Source organism: Lissotriton helveticus, chromosome 10 (assembly GCF_964261635.1).
Source record: "Lissotriton helveticus chromosome 10, aLisHel1.1, whole genome shotgun sequence".
NCBI classification, from domain to species: Eukaryota; Metazoa; Chordata; class Amphibia; order Caudata; family Salamandridae; genus Lissotriton; species Lissotriton helveticus.
The window spans coordinates 275923754-275947225 of record NC_136071.1 but is presented as its reverse complement, the minus strand read 5'-3'; the positions used below and the strand labels follow the sequence as shown (position 1 = coordinate 275947225).

Here is a 23472-nt window from a genome sequence, read left to right as displayed (position 1 = left end):
AGAAAGTTCAGAGGCTAATCCAAAGCTGAGACAGGCCTCTCAGCTGGTCCTGACTCCTCAGCAATTGTGCTGCTGCTTTTGAAGTAGTGGTAGGTCAAAGTCGACAGCAAGAGCCACAAATCCACCCCCTCTGTCCTCTGCTGAACCTGCTGTGTCAAAGCCTCTCTGTCTGTCCCCATTCACCTCATCGTCTTTCAATTGGGACTTGATTACAACAGATGGCTGGGTCATCCAGTTGATCCACAGGAGCTATACTCTACCCTTCCTGTCCCTTCCTCCGACTGTCCTCCTTCTGCCAGGTTGTGCTGTTCGGGATCCTTGCCCTACAGACGTTTCTGCCCTGCAAAACAAAGGAACTGCAGAATTGCTGCCTCTTGAAGAAAGACAAACAGGATTTTACACCCTTTACTTTTTGGCCCCCAAAAAGGATGGGTGTCTGAGACTCATGCATGATCTCTACCTTCTGAACGTATTCATTTGGTGTAACAAGTTCTATATGCTTTCTCTTTCCAATGCTCTCCGTGCTCTCAATACAGAGATTGGTTGATGTTTCTGGACCTCCAGTATACCTACTTCCATTTGCCAATTTTCCCTGCTCTCGACATTACCTAAAGTTCCCTTTGGATAATCAGTACTACTAGTTTGCTCTCTTGCCATTCGAGTTGATGACCAATTTCTGTGTTTTCACAAAAGTGGTGGCTCTTGTGGAAGCTTAGTTGGATGGTTGGTAGTCCACATATTTCCATTTTTGGATGGCTGGCTGATGAAGGTGGAGTCCTTGGCTCTGGTTGGGGAACATCTTTGATGTTTAATGACTTTCCTTCATCACTTGGGCTTTACCATCACAACACAAAAGTTGAACCTCAGTCCAACACAGAGGATGAAAATCATAAGTGTGGTACTAGACACAACCTGCATGAAGGGCTGTTCTCCTCCTCAGAGGCTCATGGATAATGAAGAGATGGTTCTGAGATTTCTGACTCAAAGGCATCTCCCAGTCGTACACGTGTTATATCTTCCTGCTCGCATGGCCTTGTGCATCCTGTTGTTTATGCAAACCATATGGAGGATGAGGCCCCTTCAGTGGTACCTGCAATGGCAGTGGGTCAGTAGCAGGGAGTTTCGCAGCCCATGTGCAGATCTTCCAGCTGGTTCACCTGGACATGAAAGTGTGAATGACCCCTCCAATATCATGGTGGGTGTTCCATTCAGCACTCTACATGTGCAATCTACCTGGGATGGGGTGCCTATCTGGATGACATGACATCATTGGGCTGAATGTGAGCTGCAGGTGGTTTGTCTTGCAGGCATTTCTCCTTGCAGTATCTGGAAGTGCCATTGAGATACAGTCTGTCAATTCGACTACCATCTGTTATATCAATCAGTGATGTGGTATGGTATTGAGGACTCTGTATTGTGAGATAATTTGAGAGTGGTAGTGGGTAGAATTTTTGCGGTAGCGACCCACCTGCCAAGGTTCCTCAATGTGAGAGTGGATGCTCTAAGTCACCTCTTGCTGGAGTTAATACAAGTGGGAACTTTTTCTAAAGTTACGGAGGGGTACTTCTTCAGATTGGGGAGCTCTTCACTACAGGTCTAAACAGGAAGTGTCCTTGATTTTGTGCCATATGTTTCCCTCTGAATTATTCCCTGGAAGTTGCTTCCTGGTTGAGCTGGTTTTAGCACCTGATATACACGTTCCCAATGTTTCTCTTTTGTCAAAAGACCTCCGGAATGTGATGGAGGATCACCCAAAGCTGATCCTAATGAAAAGTTACTTACCTTCTGTAACACTCCTTCTGCTGGATCTCCATCTAACCGTAGATTTCTCACCTATAGAATATCCCCAGGTGCCAGGCTTGAGCTGGAAGATTTTTCAGTGGAGCACCAGATAGGTTGTATCATGTGCCTCTGCGTCAACCTCGTTCCGCCCAGGAAGTGATGGCTTGATCCTCATTCCACTTATAAGCACCACCCAAGCACACTGATGCCAGTTTCTCTCGACACTGCTTGCACCCTTGATGCAGAGCCCCGAAACCAGTAATATATGTTCCAGTTTGCTGATTTCTAATGTGGCACCTTTTTAGATAGAAAAGAGGACATTACACAGATTGGGGTGGTGATGGGAGGGTGGTGATGGATCTGCTGTGAGATAGAGTATCCACCAGAGAGAGTGGTACAAAAGGTTAGTAACTTGTTCTTCTGATGGATATTTCTACCCGCAACTTCCTCACCTTTAGAATAGATACCAACCCTAGAGGGCATTGTGTCCACTCCACTAGGCCATGATGACACAGAACTGAAATGATTGCTGAAGTTCCTGGAAACGAAGAATGTTCACTGTTTTCCCCAATACATTTCACCATTTCACACTCTCAGGCTACTCAATCTGACAACATGAGTAAAAAGGAGGGACACGGAAATGGGAGAGAAAACTGCAGCCAGCACGAAACAGAGAACCTTCTCTAAAGATTTGTCCTAAAGAAATAAAAGTAAAACGTTTGTATCTATACCATCTCACCATAATATGGATTTATCTGTGCTGAATACATATGTCTAACCTCTACCTTCTAAAGTCCTGCTTGACTGTTTTCATTTATATACGTATAAAGATGTGTAACTCAGCTGCAAGAGAAAATTATGTTAGTGTGAACATGAATTTCCCTCTCTCTCTGACGTACTGACCTTCCACTACTTTAAATAAGCATGTTCCGTTCTTGCAGCAATAAGGAACATTACTTACCTGTAACATTTGTTACACAGCATTAGCAGTTTTCATGGATGCGCGTCTAATTTTTTTTATATGGAGATCCCAACATTGAAGCTGTTACTTATAAGCAACATGGGTTTCCCAGTATGCACCTACACACATAGACAAACCACATGAAGTCTTGAACAAGAGATGATAATCAGTTCCAATAGTGCAGAAAATTAGAATCCGTTTTAATACGTCAGTAATGATTGTGAGTCCAGTGTGGAGGTGTTAATCCCTTTAGGCCATGAAATAATTGATGTATAATCCTTAGTTTCTCAATGGCCATTGTAAATCCAACTTCTCAGTCTTTATAACCATACATATCAAGAATTATTCCTACAGCTAGAAACTTGAATCCTAAAATATCCACAGAACCACCAAGTGTTTAATCCAGCCAAAATATACATCCAGTGAAACCGTCTGTGTCCGTGTACTTGAGTGGCAATTCCCATAAAGCCACGAAAACCTCCAAGTCTTTTATTCAGCCAGACATATACACTCTCTGAAACATGGTGCACATGCGCTTGAGTGGCAGATATACACAACTTGTCACGCTATTTTACTTGGTTCTCGTTGGAAAAGTTTACATGACTTAGTTTGTGCTGCAACATGATCTGATGGCTTCAATTTAAAATGAATATCGACTCCAGTCGCTGAACCAGGAACACCATTAGGAAGCACCATCTGCACCTTCCTATTTTCAGATATTGCCTCTGGATTGCAATCACTGGCACGTTTCTAACTTTCACTACGCATCCAAAGATGCAGCCTTCTTGTGAGAAGATCCACTGATATCAATTTCATTCTCTGGAGTCTCAGTTCTGTTGGAAACATGAATCTTATTAATTCCTTGTTAATTAAGATATTTACAGTTATAGCAAACAATATATTTTTGTAATGAAACTGATTTCATTCTCACTCATGGCTGCTTCTCTGGCTCTAACCAGAGGTGTTAGGTGGTCTGATATCTGCTTGTTGGGCACATGGTCATCCTTAAATACAGTAACTAAACATTACTGTTTCGCAGCCCAAGCACGCACTGATTGAAACTTTGTCAGAGTTGTGCTGCATAATCTCTTCAGTTAATTTGAACTACCCGTTCCCACCTCCCAGAGGCTATTGGTTTGGGATACATTCTTAAGCTGAGGAATCTTAAAGAAGATGTATACGTCAGAAGCAAAAATTACTTACCTTCAGTGTCACTATTCCTGGTGGATGTACAGTCTTCCTGCACATTATTAACCACCCTCCCTACTCTCCTGATGGGCCATATATAAAATCCTAATGCATACAAATGTGTTGAGAAATTATTGTCTCTTACCTAGGTGCTGCCTTGGCTCTTCTGTTCATGCCTTACTAGATTAGAAACTGACATCCTTGCATAAGTTGACACCTATTATATCTCAGTGACCTCATGTCTGATGAGCAGAATTGTCGCTTGAGTCCCATGGCCTCACTTTATAATGCAGTAAACCGATTACTGTAAAGCGCTTTTCCAGACCTGTTTGATTCCTGTGAGAATGTTCTTAGGGTGAGGAATCTGCAGAAAGTGTACTTTTCCTTCAGAAATATCACTACTGTAAATAACTTTTACCTTGTTTTAGCATACAGGAAATACAATCCAAATTATGCCATGCAACAAAAATAGATCAACATATTAATTAACAATTTCCTAAACTATAACATGAGAAACAAAAATACCAGAAAATGGTGCGAAGATCACATGATATTAAACTACCAATGTATGTAATAAAACAGTAGTCATTCCCATTCTTCATTTATGGCTCTTCAATCCTCGTCCACCAAATCCCAAATGCGATGGGCTGTCAGAACCAGGAGCTGGTATAAATGATAAAAATTATTGAATCTGGTTACGAGTTTCAACGATAATAGGAGTATAGATGTTCTGCCACCAGGCCATAAATATGTTATTGCCAAATTCTCTACAAATCGAGGTATTAAACCTTAGGATTACTAATGACTAGAGTTTATGGCAACCTTTATATTGTGTATTGACTAAGTTAATTGCCTACTGATACTCCTTCCCACATTTTTGTAATTTGAGTGCCTATAAATAACTTCTTGTGCCAGTGGAATTTAAACCTAGTACTTTCACCTCAGCACTGTTCTTTATTGCATTATCTTCTGTATCCCAAGTTTTGCTCCCTATGATCATTCTATTAGAATTAGTCTCCTCGGTCACATAGAAGGTTGCTATAGCTAACTCAAACAGAATGTTGCCAATATAAAATACTTTAAACTTTTGGAAGACACTATTCTTGGATATAGGCTTTTCAGACCGGAAGTATATGTTTTTTAATCCAGGTGTCTGTCTTAACTGGGAATTTGACAAAGCATTTTAGTCGGTTCTACAAATCTATTAGCTACTAATTCACAGTTGACCGCACTTTAGACAACTCCTTTAAAGGAGGCAACAAATAATAAAGGGGAAAATTATTCGTATATCTATGGCTAACAATTGTTTCAAATTTGAATGAAGTTTATTTTGGCATAATTATGATCATTATGGTTTCTAATCACATAAGACAGCCCTTATTGGCCAATAATTGATCCAGAAATCGGGCAGATTTAACGATAGATCCAGAATTTGCTCCACAAACTAATTCTAGTCCAATTTGCTTAGGAATGCACACTCGTAGCTTAAAGCCACAATTGAAGACTCTAAAAATACTAAGAGTGCAGTGCGTACAATAACAATGGTCGGAATGGTTTTAATTTGGTATCAGATTTTCTGCCCACAGTGATTACTATTAAACGTTTTAAACACATGTACTATTAAAGTTCAGCTTTTATATTCTGCTTTTCAGTTCCCAGGGTTGTAAAGTTCACAAGCGAACTGACTACTGTTGTCGCTGAAGAAGGGAAAGAGGCAGCGTTTAAATGTGTCATCACTCCTGAAGATGCCACCGTCACATGGCAAAGGAATGGGTCAAAAATTGAGCCCAGCAATAAATATCAAATTTCCAAAAAGGGTACAACTCACAGCCTGACCATCACTAACCTGAATCTGGAGGATGCAGGTGACATCTCTGTGGATGCTGAAGGAGTGGTCACCAAAGCCACACTGAAGGTCCGAGGTGAGAGGCATAAATTCAGTGGTTAACCACTAGCTTGATTTAAATTAGGTTCCATACTTAAATAAAATAATGAGTATCTGAAAATGTTACTGCCTTAATTTACATCCATCACTCCTTAACAAAATCTATTACTTTTTTATCCCTACTCTCTTCCCCCCAGACGTTTGTTCTTATTTGTTTGTATTTTAGTCTTTAATCTATACCTATTTTCTCTTTGACCCTTCTTACAAGTGTACTGTAGTGGTATTCCTCGGGGACATGCTACTATAGGCCATTCCAAAAAAGCCCAGTGTATTCAGGCCTGTAGTCATTAGATTTGAAAATATTGGACCCAGTAATCCTGCGCCCTGAGGCACCAGACCTGGAGCCTTGAGCATTGCTTTGGAGGCTGCAGACAGCTTCTGTGCCTCACCACCACCCGCCCTGCTACCGTACAATTGGGGGCAGTGGTTAATTTGTATAAAAAAAAGTGCCAGTGATCTCGTCAGGAGGCAGCTTCCACCAGCTTATTTCTCCTGTTAGCGCTGCATAAAGAAGAACCATGAAACCCTATAAGTGGGAAGATGATGTGGCGTAATGGCCAGAGCTGCCGACAGCAGAGCTGGGGAACCAAGCATGAGTCTCTGCGTCGGCTCAACATCCCTTGTTTCTAGGTGAATCACTTAATCTCGCTGTACCTACCAAAAATGAATATGTCCTTAACTGGTGCGCAAGCGCCGGTGTTGACGATTAAGTGCCAGTGCTGAGCACTGGAAACCACTGGCTCAAATTAAGCACTGACTGGGGGAGCTGTAAACGATCCACGCCGGCTCTCCTTTCATTTAGTCTGACCTCACACCATTTCCTCACTCTCTGCCAGCTACACCATTACATTGGAGGCAGCCAACAGAACAATAAACCAGAATCTCCAAATAGTTGGTAAATGGGTGTAAATTTCCGTCTGTTTCCTCCGGGAATATATAATTTTGCCCAGTGTTATTTACTCATTGCGGGAGGCACAACTCATAATCCCCAGATTCAAATGCTGGATTCCATCGAGATTCGGAGAGTGTGGCCCTCTAGCATGCCACACTTAATCATAGGGAACTTATAATGAGGGCCACACTCTCATTTTCTATTTTTTTTCCCAAAGTATTAAGATAGGGAATGCAAATTTATAACCCTCCACCACTTTTTTCTGCCCATGTTTCCCTATAGGCTAGTCTGGCAGCACCTCACTAGATTGTATGCTCTGTATCGCATGACAGTAATAATACATCTACTTCCCCTCATTATAAGTAGGTAAGTTGATGTGGAGGTACGAATGGTAACTATATACTTATTACTATGACAGTATAATGGTAGGTGATGTAGTGGATGCGGTAATATTTAGGGTCAATATCATTGGTGTCCATATAGTGCCATACAATCACACTGCACCCGGTGGATAGCTGGTTGACACTGCTTTGGTGTCACCAATACTCATGGTATTCCTGGTTTCCCATGTCCTGCAACTCACTCATGGCAGGCAGGTGTAATTCGCAGGTATTCCCTCTGTCCATTAGGATTATCTTGTCTCGCAGACACAGTTACACCGAAGCCAAGTGAAATTTCAGGGGTTCAATTGCCGGTGCCACAGAAGCGATGGAAGCGCTTCTGTGGTTGTATATGTTGTATTACTAAGAACAGCATGTAATCAATTTATGTATGCACCTTTTTCCAGAGGCTCCGGTGCTCTTCAAAAAGAAATTGGAGGCCAAGACAGCAGAGGAAAGAGAAACAGTAATCCTGGAGGCAGAGCTCTCTAAGCCCTCCAAGGAAGTCAAGTGGATGAAGAACAGCATTGTATTGCAGCCGGGTAATAACTTGGAAATTAAGTCAGAAGCGACCAAACACAGCCTCATCATCAAGAACGTTACCTTTGCAGAGCGCGGCCTGTACTGCTGTGAGACTCTAGAGGATAAGACCCAGTGCAAGCTGACTGTAGAAAGTAAGTTCCCTTTTAGGAGTCCTTTTCTTGTGTCTCTTGGTATCTAGAGCCTGGCAGGCGCTTCTTCTTAACAGTGTGGGACCAGGCCATCCATAAAGGGGATATCATTTAAAAATTATTATTGGATATTTTGCAGAATGGCACAAATCACAAAGAGCTGTAACAGATTCAATTTTGGAGCCAAACAGAACCCTTTGTGCATTATTGTTTAAGGTAATATGTTTGAACAACTAAGGGCCACATGAATCACCATTTGTAAAAGCGATGACCTAATTGAGATTTTCAGCGGATCGCAATTAGGTGATCACTATTATAAATGTATGAAACTCCAAGAGTTTCATATATCGATTTGTAAGGGGTTGCAAATTGATCTGCCTCATTAACATTAATCAGGTAGGTCGCAATTTGCGACTCCCTAGGCATTGCTAAATTCACGGGATGGTGGCCTGATGGGGTCTGCAGACCACCATGTCTGTGATTCTTTTTAAATAAAGCAATCTTTTTTTTTTATATGCAGCCCATTTTCCCTAAAGGAAAATGTGTTGTGTTTAGAAAAAAATAGATAGTTCACTTTTCATTTTTTAAGAGCAGGCAGTGGGACCAATGCCTGCTCTCAAAAACATTTTTTTAAATATATTCACAAAGGGGAAGTTACCTGTTTGAGAATTGGTTACCACTAACTTGAAGTTGTGGTAAAATGTGAATGTTTTGCGATCACATTCACGGTCACAAATCATTCGTACATACCGTTACAATTTGGAATTTGGAACAGACGCCCTAAACACGCCCCTTACAAATACCTAATCGCAAACCAATTTTGCTATTCAGTAACAGGTTACCGAATCGTAAAAATGGGTTTGATACAAGTGAAAAGCATTTTTTGTGTTCGGAAAGCAGCCGATTCGGAGTATTCGCCCATTTCCGAACGCAAAAAAGCTTGATACATGTTGCCCTAAATTTACTGTATTGGTGAAATAGATAATGTCACAATATTATTAGATTCTGTTGACGTCCAGGACCAAAGGATCCATTAATCTATATTTTGGTGATTTGTTTTTATTGGTGTGTGTTGATACAACAATTATAGCTAATACAAAGGGCATCCTGCTGTATAGAAAGTTTCATTTGCTGAGCTTTGAACAAAACACCTAAACATAAAGCATTTGAGTTCATGGTTATCACGTCCCCTACAGACTGTTGACAAGTGTGTTCCAAGTGATATATGATATTTCATCACTCTATATCACTGATATTTTGACCTGCTTTGATCCTTACACCAGAGCCTACTGGTCTTAACAAAACCGCCACACATAGCTTCTGGCTTTGGATGCGTTCATCTGTTAGGCCCCCATCAATAAAACACCTACCTCTAAATATCCAGTTTTTCTTGACCATATATGGCTTTAAAACCAGTCTAATGAACCATCTTGTGAGATTGGAGAGGAAAAATACCTAAAAACAGGAAACATCTTTTGCCCACAGTCTTTTACAACGACCTGCCTTTACAACGCAGTCACTACCCCGACTGCGACGTTACGATGCTTTAATTTACCATGGAAGTCGTTACAACAACTTGCTGTATGGGGTATGTTGTTGATCTGGTGTTAATAAATCCAACACCTACCTTACTGCTGCGTAGTCTGGAGTTGAAATAGTAATTTATACTATTCCAAACTCCAGCAGTCATTGCAGTGATTTGCTTACTAAACTAACAAGTGGTTACGTCGCAGTCGGGGTAGTGGCTGCGGTATAAAGGCATGAGGGATAAATGCATGTGGAGTTCAATCATACAACACCTAAAAACACATATTATAAACAAAACGTAAACAAGCATCTATGTACCAAAACGTCAAGGACCTACTTCGGTTTTTGTTTCTATCGCACCTACTTGTTATGCTCTGTACTCCTCTGCCCTTATATGCAACATTTCTGTTTGAAATGTCAGAGTGCTCTTCTTAAATAAATAAATCAGGGAGCATCTCTTATTGATCAAAAGCACACATTGCTGTGTTTCTGCTGTCTGTGAGTATGCAGAAATCAATCGGTATGTCATCATCTCACCACATTCATCAGGAGGATCCAATGAAAATGGCTTCATACTGTGTCTGTTGAAATCATCTTAGCACAAGTGCCTCATCAGTCACAATGCCTTCCTCCCATAGACTCTGCTGTTAAACTTTGTGCCTACCATTTGCTCAGCCCAGAGTTCCACACCCCTGCATAGTGCACCCATTAGCAGCAGACCTGAGAGACCATATCCCTAACTACTCAAATCCGTGTCCAGGGTACCTTACCCATAGAATGGACTAAGACCCATGGCCTGCCACACCTGTTTGGCAGAACATGGCCCTTGTTGCTTTAGCTTCTTGTGGTCTATTTGCCTATCCCTTCAAACTAAAAAAAAACATTGTCTAACTACCTTGAAAGCCACTTTGTGGATCACTGCTGAAGTGTTGACCTTATACAGATGAAAATATTATCTTTTTAACCTGGGCATTTGTTCTTGGATAACGTTTTATTGTAGTTCCTGTCCTCTGTCATACTACTCTGAAATCCCCACTTTGCCAGTAGGGTTTGTACAATCAGATGACATATATCATCCTTTGTTGGCCTACAACCATATTAAATGAACCACTACAACCAGAGAGCGTTTAAGAGGAGTTTCAGCCCACTAAACAATTTCCCAATCCCTCACAAAGGATATCCATGACAGGTGCCTTAGTGCAAAATAACCCAAGTGGGCCAACATTTTACTAAACTAGGCCTTTGGTGACTGTCTGATATTGCCAGACTGAAGCTCGTATGAAAGGAACTCAATTCATTGGTCCTACCCAGAGCCCCCTCCCACTTTGCCTTCAGGTTAAGGCCTCCCTAATGAAATAGTGTTAGGGTTGTATGTGTATCAGAGAACCTAGAGTTGTTTTCCATATCAAGCTCTCTGACATATTAGCTCTACAATATGACTAGTTCTGATAGATCATTAAAGTCTAGTCGTTCCCCGTGAACAAATGAATCGGAAGAACCATCAGTATCCCAACAAGTGATACCTAGTACACCCTTCTCTTTCGGATTGTCTAAGCAGGGAGGATAAATGGATGGTACCAAACAAAAGTCCTTTGTATGGAGCCCCTTTCTGTAAGGTGTACTGATGCTTATATCCCACAATCTCTCTGGCTCTGGGTCGGACTGGGAATCCAAAGCAGCGCAGGTAATTTTCTCTGACCAGCCCCTGTCTGGCCCTGGGAGGCTGGACACGCTAGCTTGCTGCTTTTATTACTGGGGGATGATATTGCAGCACCACTGCAAACTGTCCCCCAGTAACAAAACCGCCGCCCACCACTGCAAATCCGGCCCCCACCCTCCCAGCCTTCTGGGGAAACGCCCAATGCACGGTACAGCCATTGCAGCCCTGTTCTGGTTATGTATTATTTGGAGTAGGGTGCCTCAATTTAGACCATAAATGTTCAATCAAAGAAAGAAATGATGTAATTAGGGGAATACCGATTGCCTGAAGCCTAAATAACGTGTGGAAATACAGCAATTCTAACAATGTTTGTCTGCTGGAAAGTGGCAGTCATCATAAAGTCCTTGCAACTTGGTTACAGAGCTATCCACACACTGCGCTCCTTGGGTTGACAGCTAGACTACCAGTCTAACGGTTGAGCTGGGTTAGGGCAGGATATGGTTAGTCTTGGTGTCGAGCAAATGAAAATATCCATATGTTACTTACTGTATGAGTTCTAGTGTACATTATACATTGAAATATCTGTAGATAGTTTCAGAGTTTGGGGGGACTGAGGAAAGGGGAGATTAAACGATTTGACCAGGATCTCACAAGTTTGTGAAACAGGGAAGACTTAATTAAACTCTTGGTGTCCTGGTTCCAAAGTCTGCAATACGCCCCATTACTGTAGACTAAATATGAGTCATATTTCCTACAACCACAAGAATTGTATTCATGTTTCCAATTTTTTTGTAGTGCGACAAATCAAACTTGTGAAGGGCCTCCAGGAGGTAAAGGTTCATGAAAAAGACTCCGCTTCCTTTGAGGTGGAGCTCTCCCATGAAGATGTGGATGGATCCTGGATGAAGGATGGGCTGAAACTCAAACACGAAGAAAACTGCCGGATTTCTGCTTTCGGCAAGAAGCATTCATTAACTCTCTCAAAACTGAAGCTTGAAGAGTCTGGCCTGATCTCCTTCAAAGCTGAAGGAATCAGTACATCCGCAAGACTGACAGTCACAGGTAGGGTGAGCGCAGCTGGAGAGTGTGCGGCCAGTGTACATCATTCCTGTAGTAGCATTAATTAAAATGTCTACTTAGAGTTTTAGTTTCCTAAACTTTCTAGATTTTTCATCTAGTCAATCCTCATAATTTAAATTATAAAGCGTGGTTAGGAAATGTATTTTTGTGCATTTTTACCTTATATTTTCCTAATTCATTATGAGTCGTGGAATTCAAAATGACAACCCTGCACAGTGAAGACTGACAGAAGTCTGTTTATTAAATGCTAAGGACCAATTTACAGAGGCATGAAATGAAGTACAGAAGAGTTTTGATGCTAAAATAGATCCACATTTTATGTTTATTTATTAGAACCTCCAGTAACAATCAGCCATCCATTGGATAACATCAAATCCCCCGAGAAGGAGAAGGTGACATTTGAATGCGAACTTTCAAGACCCAATGTGGAAGTCAAATGGTTTAAGGTATGAAGCAGCAATGTGGTTGTGGAAATGTTTAATGTGCTACAACTTCCTACTAAGCCAAAGCCTTAGTCGAAGTTTACCATACATCGCTACTTTAGAAGTCTCTTAAAATGTCACTTAGGCAGGCCCGTTCTTGTCTACTCACTAACGTCTCACACATCTCAGAATTAGATGCAATTTCTTCACTGCCCCGCAATTTGGAACCATGCTCCTCTGCTGGTACACAATAAGACATCAGTTCAAAGTATATAGAAATGTGCTGGGTTAATGAAAGGAAATAGGCTGAAATTTATTTCGGATGTTCGGATATTTCTACAGCTCCAATTTAGCCTTTGTATCAGAAATGCAGGCACTGTTTCACTACTTATTAAAGGGCAGATTATCAATTTGGTTCCGTTTTATTTACATTTCTTTTTTAATTGTATTAAAGTATTAGAATGCCAGTGGTTTAGTGCCTTTCTTCATATCTGGGTAAAGTCATAGCATGAAAGGAGTTGGGGCCGTTGCCCTCATTTCAATCTCTTTAATACCATGGAGCAGATTTGCTTTCTCACGCTACTGATCTAAGTACAAGCGATATCAGACGGCCTTTAAGGTTATAATATACGGTAATCCTTCTCCCAAATGAAGGAGTTTATGATGCATGGCAACTTTAGAGCACATTTACATATTGGTTATTGAAACATCCTTTTTAAAAGCAAACTATAATTTTTTTTTCAATCAATCAAAAATAGCTTTCTTTGATTCGGAGATAAATCATATAAGCACAGACAATAATGTACATATCCAGTTAATTAACATAACACATTAAGAACACACAGTCCATTAGATAAATACATCACATCAACCTGATTAAAAAGCCAGAATTCCAGATATACCCAATTATTTTACATGTAATAAAACATACATTTAAAATAAGGCAGCAAACAATTTAACATTTCATTACATAGGCTCAAATAAATATGTCATGAACTTTATAGACCTATGACAGTTTCACATAGCGTTCCTGAACCTAATGACAGTTTTTATAAATATGGCAACAAGATTCAAAAACATTTCCTTATCCAGGATTTGAAGCTTCATAAAAGCTATACGACATTGTCTCAAACCTAGCGTTTTTAAAATAGGAACTATAAAACTTTTCCTAGGGATAGAATAAAATTTACAAAATAGGACAGTGTGTATAGTAGATTGACTAAATGTATCGTCACATAGGCATGGCATCAAGTTTCTCGACCAATCATTGACATTTGAGTGCCTAATGAGTCTGAAAAAAGTCCCCAGACGAAAATGAGTCAAGAGCATCCGTTCAAAGCTACCCAGACATTGCACCAGATCTGGCTGAATGCCTGAACATAATAACATCAATTGATTATTCATGACAGGTACTTTTTTACTCTCGTTAGACCATCTCTTGTCTTGTAATTGGACCAGACAATCTACTTTCAGTGCCTTTCTTGAGGTAAAGCCATACTTTCAGGATTCTCAAAATATTCAGGATAATAATAATAATCCACATTTGTAAAGCGCACAATCACCCGTAAGGGTCTCTAGGCGCTGGGGGCCGTCAGGAAGATTAAGCAAGCTATTGCCCAGAGTCACATGGTGCTGGGCTAATCTGCCGCCGGTGCCAGGGATCGAACCATGATCCCCAGATTCCAGAGCCAGTCGCCCTAGCCGCGGCGCCACACCTCTTACCGATTCACTAGCCAGAGGTTTGATATAGCAAAGCCAGGGAATGGAAGAAACCTTATCCAATTTCAAACAATCTTTGATAATCTTTGATAATGTCTCGATTGAAACCGGTCTCGTTAGACACCCACACCCTATGCCTGTGTGGAGGAGTGTGGCTCAATGGTTAGAGCGGCAGACCCTGATGCAGAGTTCTGGCCAGGGACCAGGGTTCGATTCCCGCCTTGGCGGGGTCTTGGGCTCAATTTCCTTGGACCTGGTAATTCTCGCCTCGGTGCCTATTCTAATCACGGGCCCCACGCTGCAACTCTGGGCAATAGCTTGCTTAGCCTCCACACCGGCCCCAACAGCGCTAAGGATGCCTGGCTTCACCCTGGGGGTGCCCAGGAGTGGACACTTCACAGGGAAAGCCAGGAGGGGTTCCACAGCGGTATGAGTATCAGCGCCAGGAAGCCGAATAGGCGACACCGCAAGGTGACCGTCTGGTGACAGTGCGCTCTATAAGTACCATGACATTTACATTTATGCCTTAGCAAGATTGGGCTAATTCTAATCACATCCAAAATGAACAGGATACCTAACTCAGAGTGGCAAATGAAAGTAGCAGTTGAGCTTGGAACAGCCAGCAAATACCTTGTAAATGTATTCTCGGTTAGCTGTAGTGGTTGCAAATCCACAAACCCCCATATACCTGCTCCATATAGGTCTATCGATAAACACTTTAAATTGTAGATTTGTAAAGGTTCAAGGACTGGTCTGCGACCTAATTTTCTAGCAAAATTAATCACTGCCCCAATAGCTCTGGAGAACATTAAATTCCTTGCCTGAACAGCAGCAGACCATGACCTCGTACTGTCAAAGTTAATCCCTAAATATGAGAATTTGGTAGTGCATTCAATTTTGTTATTAATAAAAGTCTCACAGTGCTTAGTGGTCTTCTTGCCACATTTCATTATATATGTTTTAGTGGTATTCACGCTCAGACCCCTATCCTGCATAAATGTATTGAAATTGGTTACTGTTCTTTGGATCACTATTTGAGTCGGTGCCATTAAAACTGCGTCATCAGCGTAAAGTAAAAGTGGAACCGGGCTATTGTTAATAATTGGGTAATCTGAACGATGATCTATTAAATACTGGCCAAGACCATTAATATATAAGGTAAAAGAAAAAGGAGCATGGACATAACCTTGCCTCACTCCTTTTCTAATTGGATATTTGTTTGAGCATTCACCCTACTTCCCAAAACTAACCCTCGCCCCTGCATCTCTATACAATTCTCTCATAAAAAATATTAATGACGAGTCAACGTCCATCTCCTCCAGTTCATTCCACAACATCTCACGTCTCACACAGTCAAACGCAGAACTAAGGTCTAGGAATAACAAGAGCCTTCACTCCTTCCCCCTAGTGTATTTACTTATAATCAGGCTTAAGTTTACCCCCTGCTCAATGGTCCCAAGAACTAAACGGAACCCATATTGAAGGTTTGAAAGGACATTAGTCTCATCTGCCCAGGTCTGTAATTTATTTAGAATAACTCGCCCCACCACTTTAAGGATGGAATCTGACAGGGAGATTGGACGATAACATGTGGGTTCATTTCTATCTCCCTTTTTAAAGATTGGAATCACTATTGCATCAGACCATTACGAAATAAAGCCCTGACATCAACATCTGTCTAAAACATTGGTTAGAATCGGAGCCCAGAGATGAGTATTCGTTTTGTAAACGTACACAGGAACTCCATCCGATCCTGGGGCTTTACCAGCTGCACTCTAATTAATAGCACAAGTTACTTTCTTGACAGAAAAACTAATGTCTAAAGGGAATTCTATCTGCTTTGCAATCGGAACTAAAGCAGAGATTTCTAAATCTACGTCCGTTTGGGCCCGTTATCATCACTATAAAGCATAGTAAAGTGTTAGACCCATTTATCCTCGCTTATTGCGATTTCTACAGATGGAGTATCATTTGAGGCAAGACAGGGCGAATTAACTGCCTTCCAAAAGCTATTATTGTCTCTCCGGAAACACGCCTCAAGCAGAGCCTGCTACGCATCTGCCCTTAATTGGTTCTTCCTCGCTTTTAGAGCGCACCTGTAAAGGAATCTGGCCTGTCTTATTTCCACTCTGCACCTGTTCCTTTTATGTAACACTTTCTTTAGGGTTGTGTGCGCATTTGTACATTCCTGATCAAACCAGCCCTGCTCCTTATGTTTTCCCTGCTTTGATTTTGCCGTTAATGAAATCTGAATCCCCCTGGTAATTTAAACGGCTTAATTCCCAGCATCCTCATTTAGGCAGATACCAAACGCCTTACTGCACGTCTTTACTAGTTATTCAGTAAAGTTTTTTGGGTCTACTTTGGTCCAACTTAAGGAATATCCATTAATACTGGCAAGACCAATATTGAAATCATATTGAGTTCCCAGACCCTTTTTGATCTTGGCAGTACTCACCAGATCAAAATTGATATTTACAGGATAATGGTCACTCATGGCGATAGAGTGAGTTTTAAAGCTGCAAACCTTATTAGAGTATCTATTTGAAATTAGGATAAAGTCGATGATAGTGTTACAACCTCTACCAATAAAGTTGGGCCTAAAGGGCACAGTTGGTATACACAAATCATTGGCATAACCCAAGTCAAACTAAAACAAATCCCCCATCTGTGTATGTGCAAAGTGTGCCTGTTCATTGTCTCTGTCTTGACTTACTCTACAGAATCCCTTCCCAGTATGCTTGCAGAGAGGGTGATTAAAATCACCTCCCCATATTATATACATATCAGTAGATAAATCTTACTGCAGTTTGTTGAGATCCTTTTGTAGACACATCAATGCATTAATTATCTGCCCTTTGGGAATATTATTGTAAAAATTTAACAGCACAACACAGTTCTTTTTATCAACATGCAATACTAGAATCTGGTAATAAACTGCCGCAATTTTCCGATTGAACTTATTCACACCCACTTTGTTAGATACATAGATGCATAGACCACCTTTATTTCACCCATGGCTTGTAGTAACTGCTGGTGTGTGGTAGGTTCGATAGCCGTTAATGTGTATTTCCTTAACCGGCCAGGTTTCTTGCAGGCATAACATAGAGAGAACCCTGCCACAAAAGTGAGCCATAGGGGGTCAGATGCTTTCAAGGACAACCCTGCAACATTCCAAAAAAGTATATGGCATGCAGCAATTTCACGTGATCCTTCGTTAGAAATAATACCATCAGGGTGACCAATTGTTTCTTCAGTAAGGTGGACCTGTCCCATGGCCACTGGATTTATTATTACAGGTCCCAAAAGGGACGCCCTATCAGTAGAACTATTTGGGTTACTGTTGCACAAATCCTGTCCCATTGGATCTAAGATTATTGCAGATCCCATGGAGTCAGAGCACCCTTGTGTAGTGTACAGTCCCAACAAAGGACCCATAACAAAACCTAAAGGGCTAATAGCATCTTGCCAAGCACATCTATCATTCTGTACACTTAATTCCCTTACTACAATCGGTCAATCTATATCCTTAAGTGTGGGTAAGATGTCAAAACGATTACGGACCGGAACATTGTAATGGCTCAAAGCATTTACATATGGGCCACCAGCCTGAGTTTAATACTGTTTAGCAGCTTGTGGCTGGTAGAAATACCCTAGAACATTAATTCCAGTATGTATAATATGTGAATTTCCTACCCTAGGTAAAATAGCATGTACTAGGTGTGGATCACTAAAGGTCAAAACAAAGTAGTCACCCTGTAGTGTTTCATGGTCTCTTCCTACCCAAGCTACCCGTCTAGCCATTTTGAATTTAGTCAAAAGTACATCTGTTAGGCCAGTTTTTCTGCCCAACCAACATAGAGATTTATTACGAAAGGCCTGCCAATTTTCAGATGCTGATATAGATAGGCCTGGGACATTCGCCAAAATTACTGTATAGAGAGTTACAGCAGGTGGTAAGTCAAGACTACTATTTCCAATTTCAATTGACTGCCCTTCAATTAATGCTTTGGTCGAGGTTACCACAGAGGACCAGGCATCCTATCTTCGGCCACCTTGCCCTGTTTGCCTACATTCTTCTTTTTCATTGTAGGAACTTTCTTACTTTTATTCACTACGCAAATAGATTCTTGACTTCCCTTCAAAACTTCACGATTTCTAGAGCGTTTTGATGGCGGCTGTGGATCACATCCTAGGTCACTAACATATATATGCCCTGGTGACTCATGAACACACCCATTTTGGGGTACCTGCATTACAATTTCCTCTTCTATACCATTTGAGGGGGCATTAGAAGAATTAGCTGTACAATTACAAGTAACGAACGTACCCACCCTCCCTTGCGTCAGGGACTCCTCAACTGAGTTTATTTGTTCCTAAATTGCCCCTGTAAGATAGTTCATCAGGATTGTTGACCTCCCACACCAGAACTGGCAGGATGAGCAACCCCTGCCTTCCTTTTACCCATATTATTCCTTTGTCGTTAAAAATAAATAATAGATGTAGACACAGAAAATAGTACAATCGATAATAAATAACATATAGTCCTTACAGTGATTTTTAGAGGGGTGGCCCCAGCCCAGCCTCTTTCAGTCTCTGACGGGCTCAGAGGGGCCCATATTGGCCCGGTCTTCGCCCGCGTGCGTCCCGCGTTGCGGGACTGGCTCTGAGTTCTTATACGACTTCCAGGGAGCGGGGGTAAAGTGCTGCGTGCTCGGCCCGGCAGGAGTCAGGGTCCATAGGTAAAGTACGAGGTGCTGATGCCAAAACGTTGCAGAGGGGTCTCCCGCGCAGCGAGACCGGCTCTGAGTTCTTATTACGTCCTCCAGGGAGCGGGGGTAAAGTGCTGAATTCCCGGCCCTGCAGGAGTCATGATCGGTAGGTAAAGTGCGAGGTGCCGATGCCAAAACTTTGCAGAGAGGTCATTAAAACATACTTTTTGAAAGCAAAATATAATTTTACTACATTTAGGCAGATGAAGATTCACCCAAAGAAGGACTCAACATGATCCATTTTTAGCACATATTCTGTTACCATGTTGATGTTTCCTTTGTAAACAGTACATTTAAGACCCTTCTATTTTTCTTTTTTAAGGATGGCTCTCAATTACGGCCAAGCAAAAAAATAGGAATATTTTCACAGGGAAGAAAGAGAAGCCTCATAATTCACAAATGTGAATATGATGATCAGGGAACCTACGTATGTGATGCGGTTGATGACAAGAGTTCAGCTACGCTGACAGTTCATGGTAAGTGTCGATTCAACAATGGGGTGTGTAATTTGCATATTGTTTTCCTTATGATATCACTCTAAACTGCTTGATTTAGTTCAGCATTCAGACTTCATAAAATCGTAAAACCCATCTAATATAATGATGTGGTGTAATGGCCAGAGCTGTTGACTTTGAAACTAAGGAACCAGCTTCTCTCTGTGTCGGCTCATTATCCTATGATTTTGGGCAAAACAGTTAATCTCCCCGTGCCTACCAAAAAATGAATGTATCCTTGTTTAACGTAACTGGTGCTCATGTAAAGTGCTCCAATACCTTTGTATCGAGTTTGCGCTATATAAAACTGCAATATATATATATATATTTATATATATATATATATATATATATATATATATATATATATATATATATATATATATATTACTGCACGTTCCTCCTTTCATCCGTTGTTTGGCAAAGACAAGAAAACGGCTGGCACTCTGGTATCCGATTCAAGAATTTATTCCACCAAACCCCCCTCACCCCAAACAGACGCGTTTCACCTTTGCAGGCTTCGTCAGTGTTACGTTTGTGCCACATACAGGTCACCATTTTAAACCTTTAGCCCTTCTGACATTGTCACAAACATAAAAGACGGCTACTGGCATTCAAAAAGATGGTGGCCATCTTGTAACATGCAAATTGCATTAAGTTATACAAGGTTTCAAAAGGTGACATTAAATAAAGTGCATAGTGCTCATTTAAAAAAACATGTAACACAAAACTTTCGTTAAAAAAGTATTGTAAACACAGTGTTATCTGTAAGTGCAACCAATTCAATTATTTTCTATATCTTTATAGAAATTCCATTCTCCTGGCATCTTTTATAGATGTTTACCAAAAAGGTGCAAAATTGGTAGGCTAATTCATTCCTATAATGCCTTACATTAGTTATGTAGCCCTGAATGGGCAATTATGTTGCAGCATAAATTTTCCAACATGATTCGTGATTGTGCAGTGGAGCATTGTCATTATCCCTAGGGAGTGTTAGATGAATACATTTAACCCTAGTGCTCCATGAGTCAGACTATATACAGATTAAAGGTGAACCCATAACTCTTCATTGTTATTAAGGCCCCACGGAGTCATGGTTTTAAGACTGATGATACACTTTGACTCCAAAATGCGTAGGGCCTTGTTTCTGTCCCCTCCCCGTTCCAATTTTGGGGCCTGATCAATACAGTAGAAACTAAGTTTCTCCCAATTGCCTTGGTGGTACTCGGCAAAGTGGCGAGCAACAGGATACGTCCTGTCGTTGTTAGTAATTGCTCGCATATGCCCCAGCACTCTTAATTTGGCGGGTTTCATGGTGCTGCCAATGTATCGCAGTTTACAGGGGCAGGTTAAACAATAAACAGTATATTCCGAGTTGCAATTTAACAACTGTTTGATTTTTATGTTGGGTTTCTTTTCACCGGTACGATTAGGATAGTCTGTCATTTTTCTGCTAAATCTACATGCCTTACATTTTGAACATGGAAAGAAGCCAGTTGTTTTTGACAGTTTGATGGGTTGAACCATAGTTCTAAAATGGCTGCGGACTAGATGATCGGCCAGAGACGGACATCTTTTGTATGTAATTAGTGGTCTCTGTGTTATGTGACTTTTTAACGTTTTGTCTGTGGTAAGTATGTGCCAGTGCTTTTTAAAGATATTTACAATTTCCCCCGATTTGGTGTTAAATTCGGTAATCATTCTTACTTCATCAGGCATCTCTACTTTCAATTTCGGTATTAGGAGAGCCCTCCTGTTGATACCTGAAGCTTTTGCACTGGCCTGTTGTAAAATGTTTTCATTGTATCCTCTTATCTGAAACCTCTCTTTAGCATCCTTATTAGCCTGTATATAATCTTGTTCTAAGGAACAGTTCCTCTTAAGGCGAAGAAATTCGCCATAGGGCACATTTTTCACCAGACTTTTAGGATGGTAAGAACCAGCATGCAGTATCGCATTCCCCGCCGTCGGCTTTCTATATAGGCGGGTTTGTAAGGTGTTGTTATGTACAAATATTTCCAGATCTAAATAATTGATACTGTTAGTACTAATGGTGCTGGTAAATTTTAAATTGAGGTTGTTCATATTGAGGGTAGCAATGTAATTCTCCGCAGACAAACGATCACCATGCCAGATAATAAACAAATCGTCTATGTACCTGGTCCACATCAAAATGTTTTCAGTATACATACCATTGGTATCTTTCCAGGCCTCGTGCTTCTCCCACCAGCCGACGAATAAATTCGCGTAGCTGGGAGAGAAGCACGAGCCCATGGAAGTACCTCTCTTTTGGTTATACATTGTCCCATCAAACAGAAAGTTGTTATTGTACAGGCAGAACCTAATCATTGCGAGAATCATGGCACTGTGACTGTTAAAGTGATTTGGTTTTTGGTCTAAAAACCACTTTATGGCATTCAGACCCTCCTCATGATTGATGCAGGTGTATAAATTGACCACATCTAGTGTTATTAATAGCATTTCAGAGTCCCATGTGACACTGTCCATGATGCTCAAAAAATCTTGAGTATCCCTTATATAGGATGGAAGGTCCTTCACGAAGGGTGCTAAATACGAGTCTATGAACCTGGAAGTGTTCTCTAAGAGGCTACCAATCGAGGACACTATAAAAAAAAAAAAAATATATATATATATATATATATATGTAAATATATGCTGCTTGCAATCTCAGGCTTTTAACAAAAGCAAGAAGAGAGGATGAATCAGATCACATACTTTTCTAAGAATTACAGAATGTACCTAGTGTTGATCAGTAGTTTACTTTTGTGCTTCTACAATTATATCTACAGTGCATCTTATATACATTTCACCTATTTGTAGGTGCTTTCTAAGATTGACATTTATGGGTCCTGCTTTGAAGAAGACGAAATAATTTGCAGATGAATTCACAGTGTGTTAAGGTGGATTAATTGAGAATTAGAACATAGGTTTCCTATATGCAAGGCTGGAAACCTAGTTTGGTGACCACATCTCCACCTGTAGCAATATTCTATACACATTATTGATCAATTCATCCCTTATCAAAAATTGAATTGTTTACTCTTCAATAACCTAGAAACATTTGTGGGACATTAAGATAGGGTTCTAGGGTAGTATCTCCTCTCCTAAGCTGTCAGACTCATGACCATTGTTGAGGCTCAAGATGAGCTTTCCGGACCACTGGTTGATTGCCAGCATCTTTGGAGGTTAACATATCTATACAGTGGTAAAGAGCGATCTATGCAGCTCCGTTCTAAATCTAAGCAAATGTACACAGCCGTACTTTAGTAACTTTGAAAAGAAAATATAAAAATAAGACATACTTTTAGAAAAACAAGCTATACTTCAAAGATAGTGTTATCTTTGTTAGACAGGTGAAACATGTTTTCAGGGCCATAGAGTTAGAGTGAATGAACAATATCAGTACCTGAACCAAAACTTAGAGTGCTCAAAACTTTCACTGAAAATCGTACTGATACTTCCCCACAGAATCATGAGTAAACCGCCATCCACGTGTTCTCTGATCCTTTGTGATATTTCACAGTATTTTATTGTGCAAGTATGTGGCATAAATAGTATGGAAAAAGGGGCTGTGTAAGATTTGCTGGGGTGAATGGAAAGAGTTGTGTGGTGATCGGAATGGAAGGATGTTTTGGAAATTATTTGCAAGGCGGAATGACTGTAATTTCTTAGATCAGGCCCTGGAAGCTGTGACAACTGCTGATTGTTAGCACTTGGACTTTAGTAACTTTTATCATGTGGGCAGAGGCAGAGATCACTCGGCATTCTCAAATTTCATTGCCAATATAATTTCAAATTTCTTTATCACCTTAGATGAAGTTTTGAAGTCATTAAAACCAGTCCTGTTAACAAGAACCCTAGCTCTGATGCCTACTGTTGGACATATACAAGGCTATTGAAGAGCTGTGGAACCTCTGGGTTTGTCAGGGGCTTAAATCTAACATGCAGCACCTTTGCT

At 40.8% G+C, this 23472-nt stretch overlaps 1 protein-coding gene across 1 annotated transcript in view; it reads left to right on the top strand.

The window, feature by feature from the left end:
• Window positions 1-23472, top strand: part of OBSCN (obscurin, cytoskeletal calmodulin and titin-interacting RhoGEF) — a 2124484-nt gene that overhangs the window by 411128 nt on the left and 1689884 nt on the right. Inside the window, exons 22-26 of the mRNA XM_078665296.1 lie at window positions 5584-5853; window positions 7556-7822; window positions 11802-12068; window positions 12420-12532; window positions 19322-19475. Of these exons, the coding sequence (XP_078521422.1) occupies window positions 5584-5853; window positions 7556-7822; window positions 11802-12068; window positions 12420-12532; window positions 19322-19475 (1071 nt within the window). The remainder of the gene's footprint in view (window positions 1-5583; window positions 5854-7555; window positions 7823-11801; window positions 12069-12419; window positions 12533-19321; window positions 19476-23472) is intronic.